Source organism: Heloderma suspectum, chromosome 3 (genome assembly GCF_057233095.1).
Source record: "Heloderma suspectum isolate Gila_16-S chromosome 3, 16-S_ref, whole genome shotgun sequence".
NCBI classification, from domain to species: Eukaryota; Metazoa; Chordata; class Lepidosauria; order Squamata; family Helodermatidae; genus Heloderma; species Heloderma suspectum.
Genome location: NC_139460.1, coordinates 257,498,376 through 257,520,965, shown reverse-complemented (window position 1 = coordinate 257,520,965; position 22,590 = coordinate 257,498,376). Strand labels below are relative to the sequence as shown.

At 43.6% G+C, this 22,590-nt stretch overlaps 1 protein-coding gene across 3 annotated transcripts in view; it reads right to left on the bottom strand.

Annotated features, from left to right (window-relative positions):
• SH3PXD2A (SH3 and PX domains 2A) overlaps positions 1–22,590 on the bottom strand; it is a 374,731-nt gene that overhangs the window by 265,259 nt on the left and 86,882 nt on the right. For all 3 annotated transcript variants that reach the window (XM_084846410.1, XM_084846409.1, XM_084846411.1), the window contains one exon: positions 11,605–11,680. In XM_084846410.1, the coding sequence (XP_084702536.1) occupies positions 11,605–11,680 (76 nt within the window). The remainder of the gene's footprint in view (positions 1–11,604; positions 11,681–22,590) is intronic.

Genomic DNA, 22,590 nt, shown 5'->3' with positions numbered 1-22,590 from the left:
AGCTTGGCTGGCCTATGACGAATCTTTTCATATGTGGGCCACTTTTGACCCTGCATTGCGCTGGGACACCAAGGACCAGGACCTATAGCTCCAGTTTATGACACCAGCCAGGCTGGGCTTTGGTGATCAGTCCGACAGCAGACGCATTATATCTAAGCAGACCCCCGCCTCAGCTCCTAAGGCTGGGGCAAGGCAAGCAGTTCAACACCACGCACTCTGTTGGGAGTTCAGCTCCAGGGGTATCTGCTCCAAAAACCCATGCAGATTTCACCATGCACGCTCCATTTGTGGGAGCCAGCATGCCTTCATCAGCTGCCCAAGGGCCAAGGGTCATTGGGGCCCAAATCAGGAATGGCAGGGTGGCAGAAAGTCGAGCGGTGGCCCACAACCTCTGCCAAAAGGGGCCCAGTCCAATTAAGCTGGGGCCTTTGGGACGCCTCTTGAGGCGGTACCGGCCCTGGGACGACGCCCGTTATCTGGAGGAGGGATTTTCCCATGGTTTTAAGATTCCATTTCTTGGCCAGCACCGGGCCCAAATTTCCCGGAATCAGAAATCTATTGCGGGTTTTGAACATCTAGTCAAAGAAAAGATTGACAAGGAGGTGGCTGCGGGGAGGGTCATTGGCCCGCTCAACTCCCCCACCCTTCCCCAACCTCAGGGTCTTTCCTTTGGGCATAGTACCAAAGAAGGTGGTGGGTGAATACAGGCTGATCCATAACCTGTCTTTCCCCAGGGGGGGATCTATGAACAACACCATCCCTGAGCACCTGTGCTCAGTGCACTACACCTCCTTTGACACAGCAGTATCAATGGTGAAGGTTTTGGGCCCTGGAGCCCTCATGGGGAAATGCAATATCAAATCCACATTTCGCCTGCTGCCTATCTGGCCCAATGACTTCGACCTTTTGGGATTCAGCTTTCAAAGCCAATTTTATGTTGACAGGGCCCTACCCATGGGATGTTCAGTGTCCTGTGCGATGTTCGAGAAGTTCAATTTTTATTCTGCTGTGCCTTTACTCTGTTTTAACCTGTTGTGATGTATTTTTAAACTGATTCAGTAGTTCTATGCCTCTCTCGTGCTGGTGTTTTAACGATTCAATTCATATATTGCATTGGTTTTTATCTGTTAGATTGTATTTCTGTGTTTTTAATCTGGAAGCTGTTGGGTCCTTTTGAGGGCCCAATTTGCTAAAATCAATCAATCAACCAGGAGATAAATAAATGCATGCTGGGGAACTCTGATTGCACACGGGTACTCACATTTGTGTATACAGGGGGTTAAGGTTGTATGTGTGTCATGTAGACTTTATAGGAAACACCAGCCAAATGTCAGTGCACCCACAGCAATCATGCAAGCTGTGAAGTTACCCAGAGAATCGCTTAAGACTTTGGATAAAGGTTGCCGTGTCAAGCGTGGAGCTGCCCAAAGTCTCCAGCCCTTTGCAAGAAAGGAGCCGGATGCCTTCCCTAGAAGCAGGATTTCATCACAAGCCTCTCATTGCTTGATTTTCAATTCAAGTTTATTGCTAGGCATTTGTTTCAAGAAACGAAAGGCTTTGGCTGTACAAAGACAGTGTGTTTTCTAATTAAAGGAGCCACTTAATTCAACAGTGTTTGAAGATGTCTGACATTTAGCAGACTCGTGTGTTTTTTTCAGAGCAGCCTGTCCCCTTTCCAGGCTTCATACTAGCAAATTAAAGAAAGTGTCTTCAGTAGCTAAAAAAAGAAAACAAAACATAAACCGTTGGGACAGGAGAGGGCAGACTGACTTTAAAAACAAAACATAATAAGAATGAAATGCCAGCTCCATATACTCTCACTGGGCTAAAGTCATCGAGTTAGTAATGAACCTGGCACTCACAGTCTGGACTATAAGGGAAGAGGCAACCTAGAGTTATATCCAATGTTAGTCTAATTTAATCCCCATTCACTTCAGTGGGACTACTCTAATGATATTAACACTGGATATAACCCATAGTGCAGAGCAGCCTTCCCCAACCTGGTGCCCTTCAGATGTGTTGGACTACAACTCTCAGCATGCCCCCAAAAGAGCAGCAATTCTGCGTGTTATTTTTTTAAAAATCAGATGGTTTTATTGTGCATTAATTTCCCACACCAGATTTCTTTATCCCACTCATGCAATGGTATGTCAAGCTGTCTCTCTCTAAATAACAATAGCAGGAAGTGAATGTTCCATGGCCCCCAGGTATATTCCAAAAAAAGTACAGAATTGACTTCCAAGAGTCAATTTTTTCTCCAACCAGGGGCTTCTGTGCAAAGATGCATGAGAGGCAGAAGTTCAACAGGTGTAGGGTTTTCCTCAGCAGATGCATCTGTTGGATTTCTACCTCTTCAGCAGCTGTTAAAAGACACAGACTTGGACCCTAACTTCCTTTCTATGAACAGAAAAGCATTCATCTCCACAGAACAGGGATTTCCCACCTCCCCCTTCCCTTTGCATCGTGAAGTTGTAGTCATGCAAAATACACTGCACAAATGGCACCTGCAAAAATCACAAGATGAATGGTAATGGACATTTGAACAGGTAAATGTGCCTTCAGGTTGTATCATCCTCAACATGTGGTGCTTCCTTTAGCCATGGTTCATCTCCAAGGCTAGCATGGGAAGCTTGAGGCACTGTGTAAGCAGCTTTAGGTAAGAGAACACAGGACAGGTCAGTTTAGAGTAGGGGGGCTGAACCTCAGGTCCACAGGCCCAATCTGGCCCACCTGGGCTGCCTTCACATTAAAGAAAAAAATCTGCAATCCTACAGTTGTGGAGCCCTTCCGCATTTTCAGCAGGCTCCCAGATGGCGACCACGCAATTGCTGAGAGGGGAAGCGTTTAATTTTCAAGGTTCCATAGAACTCAATGAAACAGCGCCATCCAGAGGTTATTTTAATTGCATTACATTCAGAGTTTTAAAAATGATTCATTAGTTCCAGGTCTTTTTGAGATGGAATAACCAGGAAATACCTCTGGATGTGCCCTGGAGGTTGACGATGTCATGAAAAGGACCCGCAAACTTTTGCAAGTGAGCAATCTCAATAGCAGGACAAAAGCTCTGTGTGAAGAAGCCCCTGGAGGCTGAATCTGGCCCTCCAGGGTTCCCCAGGTAGCCATGCCCTTTCCCCCACCCCCTTATCATTTGGAGGATTCTCAGCTTTTGAACATTTTTTTTCTCATTCTAGAAGTCTGAAATGCCTGTCCTAAGTCTTGGTTACCGACAGGAAAAGTTTTAAACTAAAATATGCTGGTATATTTGGTATTTTGGCCCAGTCCCACCCCTTTTGCCTTTGGCTCCGCCCTCTTTTGCAATCTTCCCCACCCACCACAAGAATATGGCCCCCAAGAGCTTCTCTGGCTGCCTTTACATTAAAGTAAAAACCTGCAGCCCTCCCATTGTGGAGCCTTTCTGCATTTACAGGGGGCTCCACGACGACGGCCATGTGATTGCTGAGAGGGAAAGTTTTTAATTTTCAAGGTTCCATAGAACCCAGTGAAGCTGCACCATCTAGTGGCTGTTTTAATAGCGCAACAATCCAAGATAATCTTGATCCCTCATTTTCTCTGGAACTTTTAAATATGGAATAACCAGGAAATACCTCTGTGTGTGCCCTGGAAGTTGACAACATCATGAAAAGGACCCGCAAATGTCGGTGAGTGAGTAATCTCAATAGCAGGATAAAAGCTCCATGTGAAGGAGCCCTCCGAAATTGAATTTGGCTGAAAGAAGTTCAACACCCCTGATTTAGAGCTACATCATGGCCAGAGAAGGGATGGGGTACAGGCTTTGCCAAAATAAGCACCAATGAATGAGCCCTTGAAGTTATCTACCAGAACAGCAAAACATTATGCAGATGTAGAGTGCAACCCACTGGGAAACTCATAAGACATGGAAGGAATGAGAGTTCCAGAATTGTTCACTTCAACAAAGCTGGCACAGGAGATGTTACTAGCAGATTGTCTCCATAAACTGCCCACACTTACGTGTTGAACCAGTGGAACATTTGGTAACAAGATCCTCTCCCTCCCTCACACATGTACATACAGTACATGTTACAGTACTAACCAGCAGGAAATTCTGTCTTTGCCAGAAGAGGTTTTATTTTAAAAAAACAAAAGGGCGGGGGAACGACACAAATTGTAGTTGGTTATTTGGCAGGTACCATATGATAGTGTGGTCACTAAACTTGAGCCGGACATCCTAGAGAGTGAAGTCAAGTGGGCCTTAGGAAGCATTACTAACCACAAAGCTAGTGGAGATGACAGTATTCCAGCTGAGCTATTTAAAATCCTAGAAGATGATGCTGTTAAAGTGCTGCACTCAATATGCCAACAAATTTGGAACACTCAACAGTGGCCACAAGACTGGAAAAGGTCAGTTTACATTCCAATCCCAAAGAAGGGCAATGCCAAAGAGTGTTCAAACTACCGTACAATTGCGCTCATTTCACATGCCAGCAAAGGTTATGCTCAAAATCCTACAAGCTAGGCTTCAGCAGTATGTGAACCGAGAACTACCGGAAGTACAAGCTGGGTTCCGAAGAGGCAGAGGAACTAGAGATCAAATCGCCAACATTCGCTGGATCATGGAGAAAGCAAGAGAATTCCAGAAAAAAGTTTATTTCTGCTTCATTGACTACGCTAAAGCCTTTGATTGTGTGGATCACAACAAACTGTGGCAAATTCTGAAAGAGATGGGAGTACCAGACCACCTTACTGGTCTCCTGAGAAACCTGTACGAGGGTCAAGAAGCAACAGTAAGAACCGGACATGGAACAACCGATTGGTTCAAAATTGGGAAAGAAGTACGACAAGGCTGTATATTGTCGCCCTGCTTACTTAACTTATATGCAGAGTACATCATGAGAAATGCTGGGTTGGATGAATCACAGGTCGGAATTAAGATTGCCAGGAGAATTATCAACAACCTCAGATACGTAGACGATACCACCCTAATGGCAGAAAGCGAAGAGGATCTAAAGAACCTCTTGTTGAGGGTGAAAGAGGAGAGTGCAAAAGCTGGTTTGAAATTCGACATTAAAAAAACTAAGATCATGGCATCTGGCCCCATCACTTCCTGGCATATAGAAAGGGAAGAAATGGAAGCAGTGACAGATTTTATTTTCTTGGGCTCCAAGATCACCGCAGACGGTGACTGTAGCCATGAAATTAAAAGACGCTTGCTCCTTGGGAGGAAAGCTATGGCAAACCTAGACAGCATAGTAAGAAGCAGAGACATTACCTTGCTGACAAAGGTTCGTATAATCAAAGCTATGGTTTTCCCAGTAGTAATGTATGGCTGCGAGAGCTGGACTATAAGGAAGGCTGAGCGCCGAAAAATTGATGCTTTCGAACTGTGCTGCTGGAGAAGACTCTTACGAGTCCCCTGGACTGCAAGGAGGTCAAATCAGTCCATCCTAAAGGAAATCAACCCTGAGTGCTCATTGGAAGGACAGATACTGAAACTGAAGCTCAAATATTTTGGCCACCTAATGCGAAGAGAAAAGTAACTGGAAAAGACCCTGATGCTGGGAAAGATTGAAGGCAAAAGGAGAAGGAGACGGCAGAGGATGAGATGGCTAGATAGCATCACCGATGCAATGAATATGAACTTGAGCACAGTCCGGGAGAGAGTGGAGGACAGGAAGGCCTGGCATGCTATGGTCCATGGGGTCACGAAGAGTCAGAGACGACTTAACAACTGAACAACAACAACAACCATATGGTGGCTTCACTACTGGCATCGTGTATGTGTGCTGGGTCATACTGAGGCCCTGCTGTTCTAGTACCTGCCTGGCTGCTCTTACTGCATGGGTTCAGGAGCTGCTTTTAACATAAGAACATAAGAGCCATGCTGGATCAGACTATGCAGTCCAGCATTCTCTTCCCACAGTAGCCAACCAGATGCCCCAATGGGAAGCCCACAAGCACGACATGAATGCAACAGCACCCTCCTGCTCATGTTTGCCAGCAACCGGTATACAGGGCATACTGCCTGTGATACCGGAAATATAGCCATCAATAGTCACTGATAGCCTTAACCTCCATGAATGTGTCTAATTCCCTTTTAAGGCTGTCCAGGTTGGCGGCCATCGCTATATTCCATGGTTTAACTATGTGCTGTGTGAAGAAGTACTTCCTTTTATCTATACAAAATCTCCCACCAATCAGCTTCATTGCATGACCCCACATTTTAGCATTTTTGGAGAAAGAGAAAAACATCTTTCTATCCACTTTCTCCACACTGTGCATAATATACACTTCTGTCATGTCCCCCTATACAGATCTTTTTTCTAAGCTAAACAGTCCTGAATATTGCAACCTTCCTTCATAAGGCAGTTGCTCCAGCCCCTTCATCACTTTGGTTGCCCTTTCCTGCATCTTTTCCAGCTCTACAAAATCTTTTTTGAGGTGCAGTGACCAGAACTGTCCACAGTATTTCAAGTGTGGCTGCAGCATAGATTTTCCTAACAACAGAAATGCTTAGAGGCAAGCATTTCTTTGTATATGCCTTACCTGCCCTCCCCTTCCTACACACACTGCAATTTAGATTTATCTTCATGGGTCATCCTTGGAGAAAAAGTTTATTTTTATTATCCTGTAGCTGAAAACAAAAGTTAATCTTTTAATGGGAAACTCCCATGTATTCAGAAAGCAGTGCAATGAGCCAACCTACAAGCCAGCTGCCATCATGCATCTAGCACCTAATAAAACAAGAGAAAGATGGTCTTGATCATGTGCACCAGTAATTAACTATGAGCTGCAGTTCCCAATGCCATCAAACTTCCTCCTCTGTGAGTTCAGCTGGGAGCACTTGAGCAGAGACAGATGGAAATACTCTCCATGATGCAAATCTTGGTAATATTTATATACCTCTCTACTGAACAAATCATGTCAGAGTTGAAGGACTGGTTTTTTGTTTTGTTTTGTTTTTTGGCCTGTCTCCCTGAAACTCTCATGCACACATAATCTTTCCTTGTTCCTTAACAATTAGGGTAGTATTATGTGCTAAGTTCCAGTAATGCACAAGCAATCAAAAAAGAAAGGAGGACAAAAGCGAGCTAAACTTTTACCTGCTGCATCTTCCAGTTTTAATGTATGGATATTATTTCAGGCCCAATCGCTCTGCGATTGCCACATCCAGTTACCTGATTGCCCCACGTTGATTTGCACTCACATTACCCCTCCTACACTGGGGAACAAGGTGTGGGGTAAGGCTGTGCTCAGAGAATTCGCAGCTCCAGGTGGCGGCAGCAATGGAAGTGTCAAGGAACCTCACCACTCAGGAAACTCTCTGGGTCACTGTGAATTCCCATTGATACAAATTATATTTCCAGCATGAAGTGCTGGTGTGCGGATATAATAATAATAGGCATGCCATAATAACAATTATAATTATTATTATTATACAGTGTTCTAGATTATACTTAGACCAGGATTAGCACTCAAATGTGCACCTGCATATGCATTCTCGTATTGGATTAACTCCACTGCCCAAGTCCTTCATGGTTGCCAATGTCTGGGCCTATGTAAAGAATCAAAACATCTACTCCCATATATTTGGACAAGTGACTTCCACTCGTGTTGCCCATTTGTCAATAGAAAAACACCAAATATGGAAACACTGTAGCCTACGCAGCTCAACTACCTTTTTGAACTTGTGTTCTACGATGTTATTGTGCTCATCCTTGAAACTATGGTTATAAACCAAATCCTTAAGTTTGAAAATGTTTTTCTCTCTCTGGCAAGACACAATTTAGGAAAAGGGTATGCAGGTTTTACATTCCAGAAAAAGACTGCCACAAAAATGTGGTGATATGCTTGCCTTTCCAGTTTTACCCTGAACATATGACCATAAGAAGAGCCCTGCTGGATTAGACCAAAACTCCATTTGGTCTGGCTTCCTATTTTATGACCAGATGCTTCTGGGAAGCCCACAGGTAGGGCATCAGTACAACAGCCATGCCCTACTATTCCCGCCATCCCCTACTTCCCTTTCCCCTCAGATGTGATGGCTTCAGGTTTTTGAGGGCCCATGGGCAAGGCATCCTTAATGGGGTCCCTCCCTGCGTGAGTTTACCTTCTTGCCACTATTGTGACCTGCTGCTACTGTCCTCATTCTCTTTCTCATAATTTCTTCAACTGCCTGCTTGACAGGCAGAGAGACAGGGAGCAACAGGCAGTGGCATCCACTGCTCTTCCACCTCACCACCACTGTTGTCTGGGCCAGAACAAGAGGCAGGTGAAAAAGGAGGCTGCAAGAGTGAAGAGGAGCAAGTCCATTGGGCTCTTGTCACTGGGCCCCTGCTGGGGAATGGGCCCACAGCAGATGCCCAACCATGCCTACCTTTGATGGTGGCCCTGCCCCCCAGCATATTGTTTCTGATCCTGGAGATTACATGTAGCTACCATGGCTAATAAGGGGACGCGGTGGCTTAGTGGTTAAGACGCTGAACTGCAGACCGGAAGGTCGACAGGACAGCAGTTCGAGACCCGAGTGCCGTGTGACAGAGTGAGCTCCCGTCTTCAGTCCCAGCTCCTGCCAACCTAGCAGTTCGAAAGCAAGAAATTGCAAGTAGATAAATAGGTACCGCTTTGGCGGGAAAGGTAACAGCGTTCCGTGCACCTCGGTGTACAGTCATGCCGGCCACATGACCACAGAAGCATCTTCGGACAGCGTTGGCTCTTCGGCTTAGAAATGGAGATGAGCACCACACCCTAGAGTCGGACACGACTGGTTGGGGACACCTTTACCTTTTTTTTTTTTACCATGGCTAATAGCTGCTGATAGACCTATCCTCCATATATTTGCCTAATCTCTCTTTAAAGGCATCCAAGCCAGTGGCAGCAAATTCCACAGAAAGACATTCTTTTATATGTACTAAATCTATTTCCAATCAATTTCATAGGGTAACCCCGTGTTCTAGTGGTAAAAGAAATGGAGACAAATTTATATCCACCTTCTCCACGCCATACACAATTTTATAAACATCATGTCCCTCACCCTCTTAGGGCACAATCCTAAGTAGATAGGAGCTCGGAGGCGATCACCTATCCAAAGCAAGGCAGGAGAGGCACAGGGGGATCATTCCTGACTTGCTGTTTTTTTGCTAGACAGCTGTTTTCAGCTGTGTAATGGAGCCAGGCCTGTAACCAAGTCACCTGTAGTTTTAGAGGGGCCTAGAGATCCATAGTGCTTTGGTTTGGTTCATTATAAGTGCAATTTCCTTGCTGGTGGGCTTCTGAGCTTGTGAGATGAGTCAAAGGTCGATATCGCTGCCTCAGCATGTTCCATGCTAATGAGCTACCGTTTATCTTATCAGGGCCTAGGATGTGCCTGAGAAGTGAGGCTCTGTTTAAGCTATTTTTACAGGTGGCTCTGCTGGGAAAGTTCTGATTGTTTTCCTTCTGAATAAGTACCATTAGTCTATGCTGGGAAAGTTGCAGATGAATGCTAATGAATGCTTGCTGCTGTCATGCTGCCTCACTGCTAACATGTATGATATGAAACCCATTGTATCCCTTGGCTCTGTGTTTAGAGAATCCATCTGATCCAACCATTATGTACACCTGTGTGCTGTAAGTACTCAATAAAGTCTCCTTGTAAGCAAACCTGGATCTGGCTTATCATTATCTTGGCACCTCCAAACCTTAGCAGCCCACAGCCAGGGTATACAGGCTGTCTAGCGGTGGCGGGGGGGGGGGGGGCTGCCCAGGAGAGAAGCTGTCGTACGACACATTGGATGACTTGTATGTGCAGTTCTGCTCTCCCCACCCCGGAATGCCTCCCAGCCCCACTCCTTTTCAGTCGCTCCGCGCTCTTCTTGAGAGCGTGGAAGACAGGGCTTCTCTGTGCTGCCTCTGAGACAGCGCAGATGACGGGGGAGGTCAGTTCTCCAGGAACCGACCTCAGAGTGCGGGCTCCGAGGTCGGTTCCTGGAAATTAGCATATCCTATGGCCCGCTAGACAGTGTCTAGCGGGCCATAGGATTGCTCTCTCCATCACCTTTTCATTTTCTAAATTAAAAAGTCTCAGATGTTTTAGCCTTTCCTCATAAGAAAGGTGCTCCAATTCATTGATCCTTTTGGTTGCCCTTTCCTGCACCTTTTCTAGCTCAGTGTACCGATGTATGAGAAATTAACTTCAGCTTGTTTTTGATCTGGATTTACCGAGTTCACGTCTTCCCGACCAAACATGGAGTTGGACACAATCTGTGGTTGAAGTCCATACTTTTCTGAGCTTGCAGTGTGATTTGTGTGCCAAAGAAATTCATTGACAGCATGCATACATTTGGAAAATGCGCATGGAAAAATGCAGACTTTGGAAAAATGCACGCAAATATTCTTTAATCAATGAGAAAAGAATGCATACATTTCAAAGATGCAAACAATTGATGGATGCATTGGAAAAATACATACAACAATATGCACAGATTTTCATGCGAAAGGGGGGAAAAGCTCACAATCTTATATGGACTTGAGCTGGAACAAGCTTTGAGATGGAATTGGGGGAACTTCAGTAAGCTCTAGCTAGCTCAGTGATATCGCTAGCTCAGTGATATTCTTTTTGAGATGGAGCAACCAGGACTGTATACAGCAGGGGTGGGCAACATGTTGCCGTCCAGATGTTTTAACTACTCCCCATTAGCCCCAGCATGTCTAATATTTAGGGATTGTGGGAGTTGTAGTATAAAACATCTGGAAGGCACTAGGTTACCTAGCCCTGATATGCAGTATTCAAAATGCAGGTACACTTAATTTATATCAAGGCTTCATAACACTGGACTTTCTATTTTTTAAACCACTTCCTAACGATCCTTTTTATGGAAGTTGCCATTTTCACCGCTGCTACATAATGAGTGATTTTCACACCTTCAGAAGCTCTTTCTTGGTTAGTCACTGCCACTTCAGACCCCATCAGCCTACTGGGAATTTAATATATTGTTTTCCACTAATGGTGCTTGCCCAGATCAAGACTCAAAACCAGTCAAAGTAAAAGAGTTATTAGGAGCATCTCTACACCAGCCTAAAATCCTGCATTTAAAATGGGGCTTTCTGCTTCTGTTTTAAATGCAGGATCATGATGGACCCCCTTTACATGTGCTTCCTTCGCCCCCTTTCCCCCTCATCTGAGTCTTCCACATGTTTCATTATACAGCTGCTAGATGATGCTGTGGTCGAGCTCCTCTCATTGCAGTGTTTCATTTTTCATGAGGGATCTCAAGTGGAACACAGAAGCTGAAATTTGATAGCTCACTATCTCTGATCTTTTAAAAAATGGAATAAAAGACATTTAGTGAGGGAGACACCCTGGAGGTTAACAATGTCATCTAAAGGACCCGCAAACTTCCATGAGTAACCAAACTCAATAGCAGGATAAAAGCTCTGCGTGAAGAAGCCTTAGATCTGGCTCTATATTCTGCTCCATTTCTGAATTCGTACAGACTCTGTTAACAGCCAAGCTATTAGCATGACTTTAAAGGCCATGTCTAAAACCTGATCTGGATGCAACACCTTTGGAAGAGCCTACCAATTCCCTTAGAGGGCCTTAAAACCATCTATCTGTCAGTGTGTTCAAATTCATCAATAGGTTGTTACCTGGAAGAAAGGGGATGATTCTCTGCTTGGGATCTTTCTGCCCTCCTTCAATAGGGAATTTATCCAGAAGCTGCATCTGCAAAAGAAATATTTAGTGTGAACAATAGTCCATTGCCCCCCTTTTCCCACTCCCTCCTCAGCATCAACATGGCCCATTTCTTGGATTACTCTTGGCTGCAACAAATTAAGAAAGTTACAGGAGCAGCTGTGATCACGGGCAGGAAAGTTAAAAACAACAACACAGTTCTGTGAACTCTGATGAAGAAAAGCAAGGTTCCCAAGAGGACAGGGAGGATTACATCAGAATTGGGATAGGACCAAAGTCTGGCATTCCAGCAATTCCCAAATTAGCCATTTTGTACTTTATAGAACAAATGCTGGAGGTTCCACCGTCCCTCTAAGAAAGACCACCCACCTGGTGAGAACTGCTGCCTTAGAACCACCAGAGAGGTTATTTCGATGAAGCATCAAATGTGGTTGTTGGCAGACCTCACCTATCTCCCACATGTTACTGTGCTTTTCTATGCATCTTGATGGGCAGGCATACATGGAGAAGAGAAGTTTCCTGGGGATCTGGAAATACTCTCTTCTTGCAATCCCTGGGACATTGTCTGAACAAAATGAATTCTTACAAAGTGAAAAGTTGTATCAACCTCTCTGAAAGACTTTCCCTTCCTTGCTGACCACACACTGTCTGCATGCATAACTCAATGTGCAGTCATAACAAATGGCATGCATTGGGTTCATAACATATAGAAAATCTGGCTAAACATTTTATAATATAATAAATAAATATTTAATCTATACAAATATTAAAATCATACTAAGGCAGGGGAAAAAATCTCAGTACACTAAATAACTGAGTATGAATGAAACTTTTGGGTGGCTGCTTTTCTTTTCAACTACCACAAAGAACCAAATACTAAAACCAAAAAAAGCTTGCGAAGTTGCTAAGTTTTGGGACAGGAACAATCTGATGCTGGTGTGTGAGTGTAGTCACACATGTGGGTCATATTTCTTCAGCATTGTAGGAACAAAGAATAAAAGATTCTTCAAGGAGGTGAGGAGGTGATCACACCCTCTGGTTGGAAGACCTAGGAATTGGAATGGCTGTATGGTGTGAATACTGGACTATGACTGACAATGCAGAACCCAGTAAATCTAGGCCATCATATAAAGCAGGGCAGAGTTAGCCTTTACTGCTGTACACATCAATCCAGACACATTTTACTAAAGACTTAGAACCTAAGGGAAAGAGGCTGGTTAATAGTTGTTTTGGTGAGATTTCATGCAGCACAGCCCCTAATATCTCTTCTGTATCTCTTACACACCTGATGCTCAGGGCCTATCTTCATGAGCAATTTAGTGTGAAGTTAGAGCAGTTTGAGTTCCTTCATCACTAATCCGCTGCCAACCAGCTGCTTCCTTTTTATAAAGCTGCATTTGCTGAAACTCCTTTTACTCCAACTTCTTTTACTGAAAGCGGCTCCCTGGCAGTTTTACCACAGTGTGCCATGTCCCCCCTGCATTAAATCCTGGGCGCGCCTCTGTGACCTGGCAGTGACATGGTCAAGGGGGTGGGATGCCCCATTCCCTTGTTTCCCAAATAGAAGTAGTTTTTCCCATTGAGAAAATCCCCAGGAGTGCAGCAGCAACCCCTCACACTACTGCAGTAGTGGGGACACCCATTCACCTTAGGTAGCCTACTTTTAATTTTTAACATATCCTCCCCTTCTGTGCATGTTTACTCAGAAGTGAGAAATAAATCTCACTCCCCTGCAGTGAAAGGGTTAAAGGCTAACTTTAGTAAGTCGCCCTAATGTGCTCTTTTGCTTCTCTGTGGCGCTTTTAAATTGCTATTGCTATGTTGTACTTCTTTGATGTTCTGTAATTTCTCTGATGGAAAGTCGTTTCTCTGTTATGTAAAGTCCCTTCTCTGCTTTATCACTTTATTGCAGTAACAATTTTTTGGGTTTACGAAGCTTCTCACTGCAAGCAGGGAGAAAGAGAAGGGGAGAAGGGGGCGGGGGTTGGAAGCAATAGTCAAACGTGCACACATGGGGAAAAATTGGGTGAGAGCAATAACTCCGCAGCAGATTGCTGGAATGCGGTGAAATTGGGATGAGGGAAAGCTATCAGGGGGAGCCTTCAGATGCTGCACTGGAGAATTGGGGATTTTGGCTTCTTCAGGGAAATCTGCACACATGGGGAAAATTAGTTGCTCTCCATTCATAATAATATAGTAGCGGCGGGGGGGGGGGAGCCTGGACATGGACAGGAAACAAGCCTTTCTCATTGGTTGAACAGCCCCTGCCAGTTTGATGGGAGTTCAGTTCTACTCCCCCCACCCCAACCCGGAAGTATGTTCCTTTCAAGCACTGTCAAGTGTCCCTGACAGACCAAAGCCAATTCCATGAAAATCCAGGAAATACTCTAACACGCTTCTCATTCCGTTGTTGTGAAGATCCCCCCTCAGTGTTCCATAATGTTTCTACCCCAATTAAGCTTTCTTAGCACTAAGGTCAGCTTTCAGATGACAATAGAAGTTGTTGCTTTTATAAACCAATGCTCATACAAGCACTAGCCTAATATGGTACTAATAATACAATATGTAGTCCCTTGGCAATATACTGCCTTCATACAAAAGGATAGCTATTCTGGGAGACTTTACAAGGCTTAACAAGGCTATTGTCACCCCATCAGTGTTGTTGCTAGGAGAACTTAACCAGCCATCTTTTTCTTTTAAACAGAATGCTCATGCTGCTATTGTTGTTGCAGCTTCATAGAGGGAAAAGGTTGCGACCACTTAACTAGAGTTCCCACCTCAGGGAAATTCCCCAGCCTACCCCTTGCTCTATAAGATCTTCCATGTCACTGCTCCTACTCCATAGAGACAAAAGGCAAGAATAAGCTGAAATTGACAAAACTTTGTCAAGTTCACTCATTTTTTACATGAAACTTGAACTGGAGGCCACCAGGTGAAGGGGAGCAAAACGTGTCAATTTCATTTTTAATGCTTCTTTTGCATCAAAAGCCATGATCGACGAAGACTGCTCGTTTACTGTATGTTTTAATTTAAAAAGTAAAATTGACAACTGTTTCTCCTTCAACTCTGCAGTTCAGCTACAGTTTCAAGGCAAAATAAGGTGAAAATGACAAACACTACAGTTTCAACTCCAGAAACACCGGGGAGATGGCATTCAGAACAGGTAAGGGCAGAGGTATAGTTGGATAATTACACTCCATTGCAAACCACATCACAAACCACATCTCCAACTAGGTGTTACAAATGTCAGTTCAAGCCTTAAAGAATTGCACTATGAGTGCAATGGATTGCAATCCAAAAATCACTATAAACCACTACTCCAATAAATAAATAAATAAATAAATAAATAAATAAATAAATTCAGGGCAGCACCTGGGTGGAAAAATGTGAATTCAATGGTTTGGGAGTAACATCAGCTCGATTCTCAGAATAAATGAGTGAATAAATGAGTTAAAGAAAAAAAGAAAAACCTGAGATAGAGCCTCCTCCATTACCAACCTGCCCGGTCACTGAGGTCATCAGAGGGCATGTCCCTGGTGGTTCCACATGGACCCATGGCCCAGCTGGAGTCCATCAGGAAAAGAGACTTCAGTGTAGTGACCCCCTTCCTGTGGAACTCCCTGTTTTCAGAGGTCAGACAGGCACCAACATTGTGTTCCTCTCAGTGCCTCCTGAAGCAATGGTTGTTTTGAGAGGCCTTCCTTGAGTGACCAGCTATGGTTTATTAAGTTCAGAATCTGTTCCTTTTAAAATGTTTTAATTGTTTTAATATGGTGTTTTATTCTTTTATCTTGTTGTTCACTGCTCCGAAATCTTTGATGTGGAGTGGTATATAAATATTGTAAGATAGATAGATAGATAGATAGATAGACAGACAGACAGACAGAACGGAACCATCCTACAACACCTTAATCAGTTGCTAACCCTGTATCTTGCTACCCCAACAGACTTCAAGCAAGCATTTCCACTAAGATTTTGCAAGCATCCTTTCCTCCAAATAAAGACACACAATGTTCTTTCTCTCTCAGCAGTGGGAGTAACCTGCTACTACCAGTGTGGAAGGAAAAAGACCAATCTGTACGGATAGTCAGGGAGGAAAGAACCCAAAAGTTTCCTTATCAGCAAGTCATTCTGATGAAGAAACAGGTTCTGGTTTTAATGCTTCTTAGACAATTTGCTTCTCTGACTATGGGTGGAGATGTGTGTGTGTGTGTGGTTATTGGCTTTTTTTTTTTTTAAGGGATGTTTTGTTTTCCTGTAGACAGCATTCAGGCTGTCAGGGGTAAGATTACTTTTGTTCAAGGGAAAATGAAGCTATAGTTCAGCTCCAGGTTTTGCTGTCACTACGTTTTTAGCCAGGAAGACGTGTTTCATTTTACTCCAAGAGTGACTGACTCAATGTGGCCAGAGCTGAGACAGACACATTCCTTGGGTTATTCTTGGAGGTAGGCTTGTTTGGCTGATGTGGGCCAGTTCTAACCACATCAATGTGGTTGTGTGGCATAGGACTAAGCACTATTTATCCACAGGGCAGATATCAGTGGAACAGATGCAGCAAATTACAGCTGTAGAATCCCAAGAGCTTCTATCAGCAGAGTACTCATATAAGAAAGATACAAGTGAAACATGCTGACTATAAATGTTAGCAATTTGGAGACCTGATTGGAGGATCTAAACCTTGGGGGAGGGGAAGAGGGGTGCACTGGCAGAGCATATGTGACCTGTGCACCAGTAACTGCATGGGAGTAGGGAGTCAGCTAAAGGTTAACCAAGGCTGATAGGTGAATATCAAATTGAACATATGGCCACCATCCATCCATTAAAGGATACTCAGTACTGCTAAGGTTGAAGCCTGATATTTTATTCATCTTTTTCTTCCTACAAATGAGCTAATTATTATTAACATTAATTATTATTAACATTAAACTTTAGTTCAAGGAATGGAAAGAAGTTGAGATTTAAACAACCTGAAAGTGGGAGGAAGAAAACAGACAGATTTGTCCATCCGTAGCTGCCAATCAGTATGGGCAATATATGATGCCAGTGTGAGATGGATGGTTTGGCTTAGCATAAGGCAGTTTCCTAGGATCTGAAGAAGAGTGTTTGCATACTCCAGATTCTTTTGCCCTGTTGCAGAGGGCACTGAACTCTCACCTGTCTCTCTACAATGCAGAAGTCGCGTTCGCTGCTCTCTGGCCAGTATTACTTCCTGTGCAATGGAAGTGCTGCCCGGCCAAAATCAATGCAAGAGAGGTCTTATGTGCAGAAGAATAGCATACTTGATGACTCTGTACCCATGTTTTCAAACTAATCCCTGCAAGCCCAGTGGCTTGAAACTTATTGTTAGTTCCTTGAATTAAGCATGGAAAAAAAATGTGAAAGCTGGAGATGCCAAATGAATGCAGATAATAGTTGTGCAGTGACAGCACTGTATGCATGTATGTGTTTGTATGTATGTATTTCTATAGCATCATTAAGAATACAGGTCCCTGCCCCAAGGAACATGCTGCCGGACAGCAATAGCAAAATTAACTGGTTTGTAATGCTATTCCTTTATTTATTTAAATGTGTTTTAATATTTTATTTTATTTGATATATATAAATGTAAGAGTTGCCATTTGGCCCAGATAGGGCCTCCAAAGCAACTTACAATTAAAATATATGTCACTCTTCAGTAATGCTACTCCCAGAGTTGCTATCAGATTGGTAAAATAAAACAACAAAATCATAAAACACATGATTAAAACAGACTTATGTAAAAACAAAGCTAATGTTCATAATACATGATGGCCCAAACTATCAATACGGTCTTAAATCCCCTCTCAGTATGGAATTCACTGGGCGAACTTGAACAGATCAGTAGATGCAGCCTTTATTTCCTGTTCTGAGCCAGCACAGAAAGGAATGGGCTTGTGCTGTTGGTAGTCAAGTGTATCAGGGTGTGCCTTTTAAGTAAGGAAGGTGGTGGTATAAAATTGACTATATTAATAGCAGGTTTAGTTTTCAAAATAAATTCCATTCCCAAATGCTCAGCATAGCCTGATATTCAGGTTGAGTTTCTCCTTTCCCATGCATTGTTCTCTTACATTAAAAAAAAATGTTCAAATGGTTTCGGGTGGCTGGTGGAGGAATACTCTGTTAAGATAGTCCAATATAAAGTAGCTGATCTTCCACAGACGCATGCTGTAAAATTTGAATTAGGGCGGCCAAGTAAGTCACTTGGATCCCTGAAGCTTTATAGCAAAATTTGTGTTGCCTTAACTTGGCCACTCCGATTTCTGCAGCCTGAAAACCCACAAGAACCAATCACCTCCTGTAGAGGAAATCTAGATGTTAGCCAAATCTGCCTTTGAGATGCAGAAAGAACCTGACTGAAGCCAACATGGAGAGCTTATCCTTGTTGGTTCTGAATGCGCATTTTGCCTGACAAATAAGTATGTGAGACTCAAAAACTTGCACCATTTTTAAACCACAGGCTGAATAAATACTTTAAAGAACTTAACCCTCCTGTACATTAATATAAGCAAAATAAGCATAGCAAAACATGGGCTACATAGAAATTAAGACTAGATTTTGCAAACAAAATAGTTAAAAATCCCTTGTTCAGGTTTAAAATGTACCTCAAAGTGTGTTAGGAACAAATTGCATGATGGGATGCGATGTTATTTAAGTGAGTGCTCAGGCTTTCCCCCTCTGCTATTTGCATGTTGTAGGGTGTGTATTTTTAACCATATATCCATGGTTGCATACCAAATTAGGATATGCCAAAGCAAACGTTTCACTACCACCCAGAGGATAATAAATGCAAATATGTTTATGCAAGTGACATAAACCAAATCAAATGACGTGATGTGGACTGGCCTGTTCTTCAACACACATTTACATGGACTTAGGTCTACTAGATGAACTTGAGCACACTCTGGGAGAGAGTGGAGGACAGGAAGGTCTGGCGTGCTATGGTCCCTGGGGTCACGAAGAGTCAGACACGACTTAATGACTGAACAACAAAGGTCTACTAGGGAGCAATCCCACTGGGCTCAGTGGGATTTACTTCTGAGTAAATATGCTTAAAATTGCTCTTCATGTCCCACTGATTCCACTGGAAATTATTGCCAAGTATGCACGCTTATTAGGGTGCAAGGAACACAATATGAATCTAAATGAGTGAAAACAAGAACAATGGTTCACCTAGTTCTAACATCTTTATTTTGTGTATGCAGTATGTAAAAGGGAAGTATGGGGTACAGGATCTCATTATGAAATATTTGAGCTTGATTGATATACATTTCCTGGGCCAGTGGTCTGATATGTGCGGTGGAGAAGAAGCATGCTCTTCCCCTCTTCATCTGTATAATTTCACATTTAGGGCACAATCCTATCAGGAAGTCAGAGGCCTACGGCCATCCAGTGCAAAGCAGGAGGAGTGGTGGAGGCGATCTTTGCTCCGACCTTGGATCCAGCAATCCGAACTATCCTATGGCCCCCCAGACTCTCCAGAAGTTGTTAAACTGCAGCTCCCATAATCCCTCACCATTGGCTACACTGATGAGAGTTGCAGTCCAACAACCTCTGGAGGGCCACAAATTGCATGCCCCTGCTGTACAGAGTGCCTGCCTCACATGTGACTGTGTGTGTGTGTGTGTGTGTGTGTGTGTAGGGTGTGTGTTAATCTATTATTTATTTATTTATTTATTTATTTATTTATTGTACTTGTATACCACCTTTCTGAAGGCAGTTTACAAAAATTTCAGAAACATAAAACGATAATCAGATAAAAGACATAGTAAGACATTAAAAACAACCTTTAAAAGCCATAACAACCATTTTAAAAGCCAGGTTAAAAACATGTATCTTGATCCCCTTCCTGAATACAGAGAGAGTGGGGACCCACAGGGACTGGGTTCCAGAGTTTGGGAGCAACACATGAGAAAGCCCTTTCCTGCATGCCTAACAAGTGGACCTCTGCAAGCGAGGGTGTCTTCAAAGGGGCCTCTCCTGCTGATCTTAATTAAAGAGCAGGTTCATGCCAAGATATACGGTCCCTCAGATAGCTAGGCTATCTAGGGTGCAATCCTATGTGTGTTTAGACAGAAAAAAGTACTATAACTCCCAGCTTTCCCCAGCCAGCACGGGGAATGCTGGGAGTTGCAGGACTTTTTCTGTCTAAACATGCATAGGATTGCACCCTTAAAGCTTTAAAGGTTAAAATGAACACCTTGAATTGAGCCTGGAAAACAATTAGTAACCAGTGGAGATCTTTCAGTCCTGCATTTTGCACCAATGTAAGCTTCCAAACGCTCTTCAAGGGTAGCCCCATGCAGAGTGCATTGCAACAGTCTAACTGTGATGTTTCAATGAGCAGATATGTAATGACATATGTACATGCAATGACATACCAATGCCTGGAGCATATCCTCAATCTTTGTGGGTTTTTAAAATGAAAAACAGCCTCACCCCCTGCCATTTTTTTCAGCTTAAGACTCCTCAGCCGCAGTGGTGCCCTTTGGGACTGGTGGAATGACGGTCAGGTGAAGCCATGGATAGGTGGAGCCAGCAGTCACAATAGGCAGAGCCTAGGGTAGGGGGTTGATCATGAGTGCAGAGGTTTGGAGGATACAATCCACATAACAATACAGGGAAAAAAACACTCCTTTGAATCTACATGTTTCTGCTCGAGCAGCAATCCATTGCATAGAAAAGAGAAACTGAAACCAGTAAATAGACCGAGAACCTGTGAGCAAAGGTAGACAGGAATATCTACGCGATGCAGAACCCCTGCCCCTTCCTTTGGCTGCTTCCAAATGAGGATGTATCGTGGCGTCTCCATGGCTTATTCACTTAAATTCTACAGGAGTCCCCTCAGCAGCCAGCATCTATTTGAAATCCTCCTGTATCTTCCCAGTCCTGTTGTTTTCTACCAGAGAAAGTCTGATTTTTTGGAGAAGGATGGAAGAGAAATGCAACCTCCATAGGAGGAGATGCCCTCATCATCCTGCTGCAGCTCCAATCCAGATAAGGCCCCCCATGCCTGCTATTTGCATTGGAAGGAATGCTCCCATTCACACCAATGGAAGCTTTCCTTCCAATGCAAATAACAGGTGTAAAAAGCCTGATCCAGATTGGAGCTGATGTGGTAGATAGATAGTTAAAGCCCCCCTCCCACCCAGAACCCCACTCTAGACTGAGCCTCTCAGCATCAGCTATTACCTTTAAAAAAAATAACATTCACAAAATCACAAATTGCCTGAAGGGCATCACATCTAATTTGACACCGAGCCTGCTTTTTCAAAAAATGCTCTTTGTTCTGTGCATTTCTATGTAACCCATCATTTGAGCAGATCTAGACCCTTTGCAGCAACCAGTGTTTATGCAACAAAACACCCCCGACCCCCACAAAAGAATCTTGTGGCACCTTGGAACAGCTCTTCTGGATTTTCAAATGTTGGTAGGCTTGCGCGATCTGAGCTGTCGCATGTGTCAAACTGAACAGCCTGTTACTTTTGTTTGATCTGCTCCCCACTGAAACTGCAGCTGACATCAGAAACAGAAAACAATCACTCTGAACACAATGGCACATGAGTTTGGCAATCCCAGCCGAAATAGTATCCAGTAATGGCCACTGGGGATTGTACTGGCTAGCTAAAATATAACTGAGAACAACCTGCCAAAGAAAACAACCACCAGTTTTGATGACAAGGTGGAACAATGCTTCTCTCAATTTCTCTCCCCCTCTCTTTTTGCAACTTGTAAAACCCTTGAGCTGTTTTGCCCAAATCTCCCTCATTCTTACAAACATACATATTTCCCTTGACTTGGGTGGGGGTGGGGGAGGCTCTAAGCTGGAGTTCAGATAAAGACTCTCTAGAGGAGAGATGGGCAGCCGGAAGCATAACAGATCTCTTGCCTTTAGGAAAGCCTGGTGGGAGTTTCATACATACTGCGGCCAACAAGGCGGATAGTGTCACAGAACAGAGCTCATAAGCCACAGCCGTCAGTATTTTTATCTCTGTCATTTCATGGTTTGACTTAGGGTGGATCTTAGAAGCAGTTGAGTGGATTTCAGAGAAGTTCTGGGGTTTTGCTGGGTTGAATCCAATGTTAGTCCTACTTAAGAGCAGAGCCAATAAAATGAATGTGACTTGTTAGACTAACATTAGATACAATCCACTGAATACAGCCTTTTATATTTTCCAATTAGTACAGCCCTGATTTTCATAGTGAACCATAGAGATCAGTTTTCTAATTGCATATACATAAAGCACCACTTTAATTTTTTTCTAAAAGCCATACAGAGTTTTCTAATGCAGGAGAGTCCTTGTCTTTAAGCAGAGAGCATGTGGCTTTATGGCCTTGGTTGGCACTTAATTTTTAAGAAGAGTGATCGTTTGATTTGTCCTAAGTCTTGCCATGTTTCCTTTTGCTAGGCAGAAAATTGTGGAAGACAGTCCAACCAATTCCCCTTCTCTTCCAACATTGGAAATTGGAGGAAACCTAGGGGCAGACAGTATCCCAAATGTTTACCTTAAAACCCCTAACCTGCCCCTGTTTAAGACTCTGAGAGACATAGTACCACAATGCTTATCTGAATCCTTCTCACAGCACTCTATGCCAATATAATTTTTCTCAGTTGTGCAGTATTTATCAATGTTGCTGCACCCCCTTCCAGACTAGCACTTCCTCAACCTTGTGCCCACCAGTTGCTTTGGATTTCAACTCCCATCAGCACCAGCCAGCATGGCCAATGGCCAGGAACGCTGGGAGTTGCAGGCCAAAACATCTACAGGGCACCAGGTTGGGGAAGGCTGGTTTAGAATGTCAGACTGGGGAGATCCGCATTCAAATCCCCACTGAGCCATAAAGCTTGCTGAGTGTCCTTAGGCCAGTCACTATCTCTCAGCCTAACCCACCCCCATAAAGCTTGCTGAGTGTCCTTAGGCCAG